This window comes from Hyperolius riggenbachi, chromosome 9, assembly GCF_040937935.1.
Source record: "Hyperolius riggenbachi isolate aHypRig1 chromosome 9, aHypRig1.pri, whole genome shotgun sequence".
Taxonomy (NCBI): Eukaryota; Metazoa; Chordata; class Amphibia; order Anura; family Hyperoliidae; genus Hyperolius; species Hyperolius riggenbachi.
Window position 1 is genome coordinate 142,336,760 of NC_090654.1, and position 9,945 is coordinate 142,346,704.

At 46.0% G+C, this 9,945-nt stretch overlaps 1 protein-coding gene across 1 annotated transcript; it reads right to left on the reverse strand.

Moving 5' to 3' along the window:
• Nucleotides 1-7,842: 7,842 nt before the first annotated feature.
• On the reverse strand, nucleotides 7,843-9,531 carry LOC137533568 (uncharacterized). The gene has a single exon (XM_068254931.1). It carries the CDS (start codon nucleotides 9,529-9,531, stop codon nucleotides 7,843-7,845), a length of 1,689 nt encoding a protein of 562 aa, XP_068111032.1.
• Between the last annotated feature and the right edge of the window lie 414 nt (nucleotides 9,532-9,945).

Consider the following 9,945-nt stretch of genomic DNA (forward strand, 5'->3'; position numbering starts at 1 on the left):
GCGGTGTACACAGAGTGGCAGTAAACACAATGCTATATATAGCGTGGCTGAGCGAGGTGCACAGTGGCAGTACACACAATGCTATATAGTCAGGCTAAGCCGTGTACACAGAGTGTCAGAAAACACAATGCTATATATAGCGTGGCTGAGCGAGGTGCACAGTGGCAGTACACACAATGCTATATAGTCTGGCTGAGCCGTGTACACAGAGTGGCAGTAAACACAATGCTATATATAGCGTGGCTGAGCGAGGTACACAGTGGCAGTACACACAATGCTATATAGTCAGGCTAAGCCGTGTACACAGAGTGTCAGAAAACACAATGCTATATATAGCGTGGCTGAGCGAGGTGCACAGTGGCAGTACACACAATGCTATATAGCCAGGCTAAGCCGTGTACACAGAGTGTCAGAAAACACAATGCTATATATAGCGTGGCTGAGCGAGGTACACAGTGGCAGTAAACAATGCTATATATAGTGTGGCTGAGCGAGCGGTGTACTACTGTTCCCAGCAGCGACACACAATGACTGGGGGGGACCCTGGCTAGCGTGGCTGGAGAGCGAACTACCCTGCCTGCCTACCCAAAGCTAAACCCACAGACAAATGGAGGAGATATGACGTGGTTCGGGTATTTATTTACCCGAACCACGTGACCGTTCGGCCAATCAGAGCGCGTTCGGGCCCGAACCACGTGACCCGTTCGGCCAATCACAGCGCTAGCCGAACGTTCGGGGAACGTTCGGGCCATGCGCTCTTAGTTCGGCCATGTGGCCGAACGGTTTGGCCGAGCACCGTCAGGTGTTCGGCCGAACTCGAACATCACCCGAACAGGGTGATGTTCTGCAGAACCCGAACAGTGGCGAACACTGTTCGCCCAACACTACTTGTGACCACTACTCGTGATGGTTCTCTGCCTGGTCCTGGTTTTGGTCTTGTCATGACGGACTCTGAGGTTGGCAGTTCCTCGACGTGTCCTGAGGTTTCTCTTGTGCTAGTGTACCCCGATGCGCTCTGTGACCCAGAAAGCCCAAGTGTGTCTCGGTTACCAGCATGCTCAGATGCTTCCTCGGTGGAGACATGTTCTGATATTGCCTGCCTGTCTGCATGCCCAGAAGTGGTCCCTGAAAGCCCTGATCTTGATGGTTGTCCTGGTAATCCTGAATCCGGAATGGTCATAGGTTCCATAGGGGTTCTTGATAGTTCTCCATGTGAGCCTGGTGAGCGTTCTGGCCTCTTGGGATCTCTGCGGAGCTTCAAAGTGTTCTGGGAGATTCTGGGAGAAATTTTTCTTGGTACCCTGGATGGGATCAACAGTGGCTTCTCTGTTGAAAGGGACACTTCGAATAGGTATTGTGGCAGGTTTGGTATTTTTGGACGCTCCCTGGAAGGTGGTGGGTATTGCTTGGAGGGTGTGGATGGGTTCTTCTCTGGCATTCACAGTTCTGATGGGTGTTATGCTGAGACTTGTAGTACTGATGGGCATGTTTCGGTGGCTTCTGCTTCCGACGAGGTCGGTTTCGGGAGCAGTGACTCTGGAGTTGGGCCTTGTCGGGCTGACCCGACCTTCATGAGTCTCCAGTCAGATATTTTTGAAAATATCAGTTTTGAGAGACTTCTGGAAGCCGTCCCTGGAGGGGGGGGGGGGGGTACTGTAATGATCTGCGCTGCTGTCTGCACAGACAGCTGTTTGACCATGTTTTAGGTCTAAGTGCTGCAGGTCTCTGGAAAAGAGACCTGTCTTCACACTGCAAGTTTCAGAGTTGCTCTGCTGGTGAGAAATTTGCATCCACTTGTCATGCAAATTGCTTAGCTGCTCCCTTTGATGGCTTGCAGTATAAATACCTTTTGCTCCCAGAATTCCCGGCTGGTCATAGAGGTTTGTTCCTGCTAAACTCACCTGGAGTGTCAGCCATTGCTATCTTAGTGTAGTTAATTCTTTGGGAGTGCTCCTTGCATTCCTATTTAGTGCAGTCAGCTAGTGTATATTTGTACTGCCTATTCTGTCTTGTCTTGTCTGTGCGATTGCACGGTCGCCAGCGGTTGGTGATAGTGAATCGTTCTGTCTTGAACTTAGATCGCATTTGCCCTAGCGTTAGAAGCGGTGGATCTTTCTAGTCCGTATCTTGGAGTATAACCTCGGCTGTGGTTGCTGCTGGTTGCTCCTTCTGTCTGTCTTGTTGTGTGGATCGCACTCGCTCTTGCGGAGGAGCAGTGGATCCTTTTCAGTCCAGTTCCTGTGTGTGGATCGCACTTGCTCTTGCGGAAGAGCAGTGGATCCTCGCTGTCTTGTTCCTGTTGTCTGTTTGTCCAGAGTAAATGCTTGCTGTTGCCTGAAGCAAGGCAACCGATTAGTAAGTGTTTCTGTTATTTGTTTGTTTGTCTTTCTGAGTTCGTTTGTTAGTTAGGGTGGCACGCTTATCACTGGGCGCCTAACGCGTGGTGATCGTGCCTTAAACACGTTCACTGTTGCGAATGAGTGCGGTGTTCGCGTTTAGCTAGCGTTTGTTATTTTCCTTGATGTTCTGATCATTGTTATTTGCTATGTCTTTCTTGCTACACTTGTGCTCTGTCTAATTCGGTCTTGTGTCACTATTTGTGAATCGCCACTTTCGCGATTGCGTTCCCACTTTTTTTCTGCTGTTGTGTGTTCACCGTCGCTGGGTGGTGACTAGATTGGTGGACACACATACATTCTGTCTCTGTGCTCTCTCTCTTTAAGGGCTATCTTGCCCTGCATTGCTTCAACTCGTACAATTCACAACTTGCATCTGTGGCAGTGCAGAGGCTGTGTACGTCTGCACTCCACAGCTCCATCTGCTGGTGGGAATTTCCCTCTACAGGTGCATAGCACCATAGCTGGGTTCTGTCAAATTATATGCTTGTGGAGGATTTCCGCAGTGTCAGCACGCATCCTGTGCGCTGACACTGCGAGATAATTCCACAATCCTTACATTTACAAAAGTATTTGGCCCCCTTGAAGTTTTCCAAATTTTGTCCTATTACTGCCACAAACATGAATCAATTTTATTGGAATTCCACGTGAAAGACCAATACAAAAGTGGTGTATACGTGAGAAGTGGAATGAAAACCATACATGATTCCAAACATTTTTTACAAATAAATAACTGCAAAGTGGGGTGTGCGTAATTATTCAGCCCCCTTTGGTCTAAGTGCAGTTTGTTGCCCATAGACATTGCCTGATGAGTGCTAATGACTAAATAGAGGGCACCTGTGTGTAATCTAATGTCAGTATAAATACAGCTGCTCTGTGACAGCCTCAGAGGTTGTCTAAGAGAATATTGGGAGCAACAACACCATGAAGTCCAAAGAACACACCAGACAGGTCAGGGATAAAGTTATTGAGAAATTTAAAGCAGGCTTAGGCTACAAAAATATTTCCAAAGCCTTGAACATCCCACAAAGCACTGTTCAAGCAATCATTCAGAAATGGAAGGAGTATGGCACAATTGTAAAGCTACCAAGACAAGGCCGTCCACCTAAACTCACTGGCCGAACAAGGAGAGCGCTGATCAGAAATGCAGTCAAGAGGCCCATGGTGACTCTGGACGATTTGCAGAGATATACAGCTCAGGTGTGGGGAATCTGTCCATAGGACAACTATTAGTCGTGCACTGCACAAAGTTGGCCTTTATGGAAGAGTGGCAAGAACAAAGCCATAGTTAACAGAAAAGCATAAGAAGTCCCGTTTGTAGTTTGCCACAAGCCATGTGGGGGACACAGCAAACATGTGGAAGAAGGTGTTCTGGTCAGATGAGACCAAAATAGAACTTTTTGGCCAAAATTCAAAACGCTATGTGTGGCAGAAAACTAACACTGCACATCACTCTGAACACACCATCCCCACTGTCAAATATCGTGGTGTCAACATCATGCTCTGGGGGTGCTTCTCTTCAGCAGGGACAGGGAAGCTGGTCAGAGTTGATGGGAAGATGGATGGAGCCAAATACAGGGCAATCTTGGAAGAAAACCTCTTGGAGTCTGCAAAAGACTTGAGACTGGGGTGGAGGTTCACCTTCCAGCAGGACAACAACCCTAAACATAAAGCCAGGGCAACAATGGAACAAAACATATCCATGGGAACAAAACATATCCATGTGTTAGAAAGGCCAAGTCGAAGTCCAGATCTAAATCCAATTGAGAACCTGTGGCAAGATCTGAAAACTGCTGTTCACAAACGCTGTCCATCTAATCTGACTGAGCTTAAGCTGTTTTGCAAAGAAGAATGGGCAAGGATTTCAGTCTCTAGATGTGCAAAACTGGTAGAGACATACCCTAAAAGACTGGCAGCTGTAATTGCAGCAAAAGGTGGTTCTACAAAGCATTGACTCAGGGGGCTGAATAATTACGCATAACCCACTTTGCAGTTATTTTGTTTTTTTAAATGTTTGGAATCATGTATGATTTTCGCTCAACTTCTCACGTGTACACCGCTTTATATTGGTCTTTCACATGGAATTCCAATAACATTGATTCATGTTTATGGCAGTAAGATGAAAAAACGTGGAGAGCTTCAAGGGGGCCGAATACTTTTGCAAACCACTGTACATCACTTCCTGGTTAGCGTCAATGTTTTTTGTTTGTAAACACTGACTAAAACTGTCAATTAAAAGCCAGGATCAGGGCGGGGCGCAGTGGAAACGTCAAAGAGGGATCACGGAGATCACAGTGACTCGATTGGTATGTTTTTTTTATCAAATCAAATCAGACAGTACAGATTCTCTTTAAGTGACAGCACAATATACTATGTACAGCAATACAGAAGATGTTGGCGCTTTATAAATAATAAAAATAAATGATACTAACAAAACTAAGGCTAATTAGCACAGCAATGACATGAACCAATTGTGAACATTACAAACATTATTCTAGGCTGGTAACACACTTGTCTGTTTTTGTGTGTGTTTTCTGCACAGTAAAACTGATAACCAATGTTAATTAATGGGCTAGTGTACACTTGAAGGTGTTTTTCCCGCGTACGTTAAAAAGGGGCGCTGGGAAAAAAGGGCGCCGGGTTTTAAACGATAAACATGGATAACATTTAAAAATATAATGTACTATATTTCATTTAAAAATAATGTTTTATAAAGTTATAAATCATTAAATAATGTGCATGAAATTGGCAATTGTTAAAACGTTAATCTTCCGTTTAAAAAGTGAAACGTATAATAACGTTTAAAAAAAAATAGTAAGTAACCCTCCCTGTACCTACCCCTAACCCCTAGACCCCCGTGTTGGTGCCTAAACCTAAGACCCCCCTGGTGGTGCCTAAACCTAAGACTCCCCTGATGGTGCCTAAACCTAAGACTCCCCTGGTGGTGCCTAAACCTAAGACTCCCCTGGTGGTGCCTAAACCTAAGACTCCCCTGGTGGTGCCTAAACCTAAGACTCCCCTGGTGGTGCCTAAACCTAAGACCCCCCTGTTGATGCCTAAACCTAAGACCCCCCTGGTGGTGCCTAAACCTAAGACCCCCCTGTGATAAGCATTAATAACGTGTGAAAAAAATATTGTGCTGTTTTTCGTTTAAAAATAATGTTTTAAAAAAGATTGTACTGTTTTCCGTTTAAAAATAATGTTTAAAAAATTATAAATCATAAAATAATGTGTAATCATGAGAAGCAGTTATAAAACAGTAAAAGTCTCCGGGCGCCGCTTATAAAACGTTATTTTTCTCCGGCGCCCTTTTTTCCTGTCGGGCGCCCATTAAACGATATTTATTATGGGAGTGAATGGCGGCGCCCGATTTGTCCACTTGCCTCAGGCGCCCGAATTTACTGTTCCCGTTTTTCCCATGCAGAAAAAAAATGACCGCAGTGAAGCACAGTGTGCATTTTTACTATCAAATAAATTAGCTTCTGTGAAAAAAATGTGTGTTTTCCCACATACAGACACATATAGGCCCATATGAAATTAGCCTTTCTCTTGAGTTTTCTACTAGGTGATATTTTTTAAAAATCTTAATAAAAAGCATTTTAAACCACCAACATGCAAGAAACCACTCAGGATAATTTTGATAGTATTTTTTAAACTACTTTTTGGTACATTTTCAATTGCAAAGTGCTGAAAAGTTATTGTAAATAGAAGATAAAAAAATATCTCCTAGGAGAAAACTCAGGAGAAAAAGTTCAATGCATATGGGCCATGGTATGTAGAAAATGCATGAAGAAAAGTGAGCAGAGAAAACTGAAAGACAAGTGTGCTCCCAGCCAAATGCTTTTTAGCTGAGCAATTTGTTCAAATGAGGGTGCTATCATGGAAGAAATGATTGTATGCCTCAATCCTTCCTCGCTAGCAAGAAGCTTCTCCTGTGTGGACACAGGCTCGTACTGAGCCGCCGAAGTGCCGATGTTTCCATCGAAGGGCCCCGGCCGCCCCACCTCCTGGGGACCCCAGTGCTGAAAAGGAGGGGGCACAGCACAGGAAGGGGGGAGAGTGGTAACAAAGTGGCAGGGAGGGAAGGAAGCCTCCCCCCCCCTCACCTAGGGCCCTCCCTTCCACGCCCCCTCCCCTCCAGAATTGCAGCCAGTCAGCGGAACGGCTTACCGAGAGCGATAGCTCTGCGTGCCGCTGGTCTGGTCTCCTGCACTGACACTGTCCAATCGCGTTTTCACAGTACTTCCTGTGAGAGCGTGATTGGACAGTGCAGTGCAGGAGACCAGACCAGCAGCGGCACACAGAGCTCTTCTCTCGGTAAGTGATTCCCGCTCGCTGCCGCTGCTGGCTGCAATGTTGTAGGGGGGAGCGCGGAAGGGGGGGGCCTAGGTGAGGGAGGGTGGAGGCTTTCCCGCCACTCTGTGCCCGTTGCCCCCCTTCCAAGCTGGGGGAAACTTAGACCTGGCTCTCTGCCTACCTAACTGGGGACACCTGTGACCTGCCTACCTAAACTGGGGGAGGGGCTCCAGGTGAGGGAGGGGGGGAGAGGGGAGGAGGCATTATCTGAAGTGGCTGTTAGGTGACACAGGGGGAGCGATCAAGTTGCAACTTGTGATTAGACACAAATGAGGTGGAATTAGACAGGCTAAACTCTCTAAATACATATAGGGGCCATTTCTCTGTTTTTCTTCTGTCCTGTGCAAGAGTTCAAGTACGCTTTAAAGTTATGATAGGAAAAAAGTACACATTTAAATGTAGTAAATGATAGATAATGTATCAACCTAACGGTACTGTAAATTTACGTGTATCAAAAGAAAGAGCGTTGCATTTCATGATTGGGTTTCCAGGGGGTCCTTACACGCGTACATCAAAAAAGGGCATCGGGAAAAAAGGGCGCGTGGTGTAAACGATAAGCAGTATTATCGTTTATAGAAATATTGTGTAGAATTTCGTTTACAAATAGTGTTTTAAGAATTTATAAATCATTAAAAAATGTGTATGAGATCGGCAATTCTTAAAACGTTAATCTTCCCTGTTTCTAAACTGAAACTTATATTTACGTTTGTTAAAAACCCTCCCTGTACCTATCCCTAACCCCTAGACCCCCTGGTGGTGCCTAAACCTAAGACCCCCCCTGTTGGTGCCTAAACCTAAGACCCCCCTGTTGGTGCCTAAACCTAAGACCCCCCTGGTGGTGCCTAAACCTAAGACCCCCCTGGTGGTGCCTAAACCTAAGACCCCCCTGTTGGTGCCTAAACCTAAGACCCCCCTGGTGGTGCCTAAACCTAAGACCCCCCTGGTGGTGCCTAAACCTAAGACCCCCCTGTTGGTACCTAAACCTAAGACCCCCCTGTTGGTGCCTAAACCTCTAAACCTAAGACCCCCTGTTGGTGCCTAAACCTAAGACCCCCCTGGTGGTGCTTTATCTCGGTTTCCTCGGTTTCCTTTAGTTGGCAGAGCTGGGCCCTGCCTCCCCAGCTAAAAAATCCTCATGCTGTCTTCCTGCAGATCCCTGAGCCAACTTACCCATCATGTCACTTAGTTTGTTCACTTGATCAACAAGTTGATCAAACCTGTTAGGTCGGCGAGGGTTCTGGTTCCGGGGATCATTTCTGTTCCCTGCGGGTGATCCACTCCTAGGTGAGTTAGGGGATGATCTACCCCTAGGTGAATTAGGTGGGTCCTGTCTCCTTTCCCACTGCTGCCTGGGTCGGTTATCCCACCGTCTATATCCTTGGGGACGCCTGTACCCCTGGGGTTCTCTATATCTCTGGTAACCTCTGTACCCCTGGCTACCCTGGTTTCCTTGGTAACCCTGGTATCCTTGATACCTGCGATTGAACCGAGGATGGTAGTCCTGGTTTCCAGAGCCTGAGCTATCCCTATCTGACCCTTTAGGATGTTGGGGCCTATTTTGATTTGGATTTTGTTGCTGTCTTTGGCCCTGCTGGATAGGTACTTTTGCAGGAGGTATTTTCTTCTGCTGGGATTCAAGGTTTAGGTCCGCTTTTACTTTGGTTTCATCTACTCTGCGTTCTGGGTACTTTCTGTTGTTCCTCCCACTTACGTTGGAACTCCCACTGATGTTGAACAGCAGTGTCGCTGAGGTAACCATTTTCTCTAGGGAGTTTCCGAAGTCTAACTCATTGGCCATGCTTAACTTTATTTGGGTAGGCAATGCATCATAATATGCCTGTTTAAAATCAAGAGACTCCCAGTTAGGATTCCGATATGCCAAACTGTAAGAGTTTTTTAGCACGGAAAGGAATTCTCGGGGGCTCTGATCGGGTCGACAAGTAAGTCGATACACATCTCGTTTAGCTTCTGAGTTAGTGCGATACGGCCCAAACTCAAGCTTCACTTCGTGTGAAACTGCTTGCCATCTAATGATACCCCGCTCCTTAAATGAGGTGAAATAGTGGCGGTATCTGTCATCAAAAACCCATGGGAGGAATCTGATTCTGTCTGCTTCAGACAGATTTAAAGAGTCCATAGTGGATTCATACAACTCCATGTGGGATGCTATTTGCGCTGAACCCTTTTTAGTGAACTTTGGCACAGCGGTGTTTAAGAATTTTATGATGCTGGCCGAGCTCTGTTTTTCTTGGGGGTACTGATTATTTCCCCTGTTTGAATCCCCTTTATACGTACCTTTCCCCCTTCTTGGGATAGGGCTGGATTCTCGCTTTCTTTCATCAGCCTCAAATTCATCTGAATCAATATCAGCAAGGGAGTCGTGACCTTTATGGGAATCGTCATACCTAGGGGCCCTCATTTGCATATCTCTCTCTGGAGAGGAATCCAAATGTCGATCTTTAGGGACCCTTGTACTGTCATCTATCATGGTATTCATAGTTTTACATACCGCCTCCATACGATCCAACATGCCTTGCCATTTTGGGTCATATGGAGTGAGTACTGGCGGGCAAGGGCTGGATGATCTATCGAGTCTACCTGCCTGTTTGATTTTGAAGTACTGCTGTTGTAGTTCTTCAAAATCCTGTTTAAGTCTGTGATGCGCTTCACGATTTTGTTCAGCGTCTTTTTCCAGACTTTTGATCGCTGCTTCCCTGTCTGACACATCAATCATCAATTGGTCTCTATCAGCCCTCATAACCTGAATACTTGATTCCATATCATGTAACTGAGAGGTCAACGATTGGACGTTTTCCTCCGTTTCTTGCAATTGAGATCTCCACTGTACAATCTCTTTTTTTCTAGATTGTGAAAGGATATTTACTTCTAATAACCCATATAACACAGGAGGTAGGGAACCTAACAACCTTTTCTTTTTTTTCACAGAGTGTCAGAAAACACAATGCTATATATAGCGTGGCTGAGCGAGGTGCACAGTGGCAGTACACACAATGCTATATAGTCAGGCTAAGCCGTGTACACAGAGTGTCAGAAAACACAATGCTATATATAGCGTGGCTGAGCGAGGTGCACAGTGGCAGTACACACAATGCTATATAGTCTGGCTGAGCCGTGTATACAGAGTGGCAGTAAACACAATGCTATATATAGCGTGGCTGAGCGAGGTACACAG

What these genes read in the sequence shown, in the direction of transcription:
- LOC137533568 (XM_068254931.1), bottom strand. Translation starts at nt 9,531, where the DNA reads ATGGAATCAAGTATTCAGGTTATGAGGGCTGATAGAGACCAATTGATG.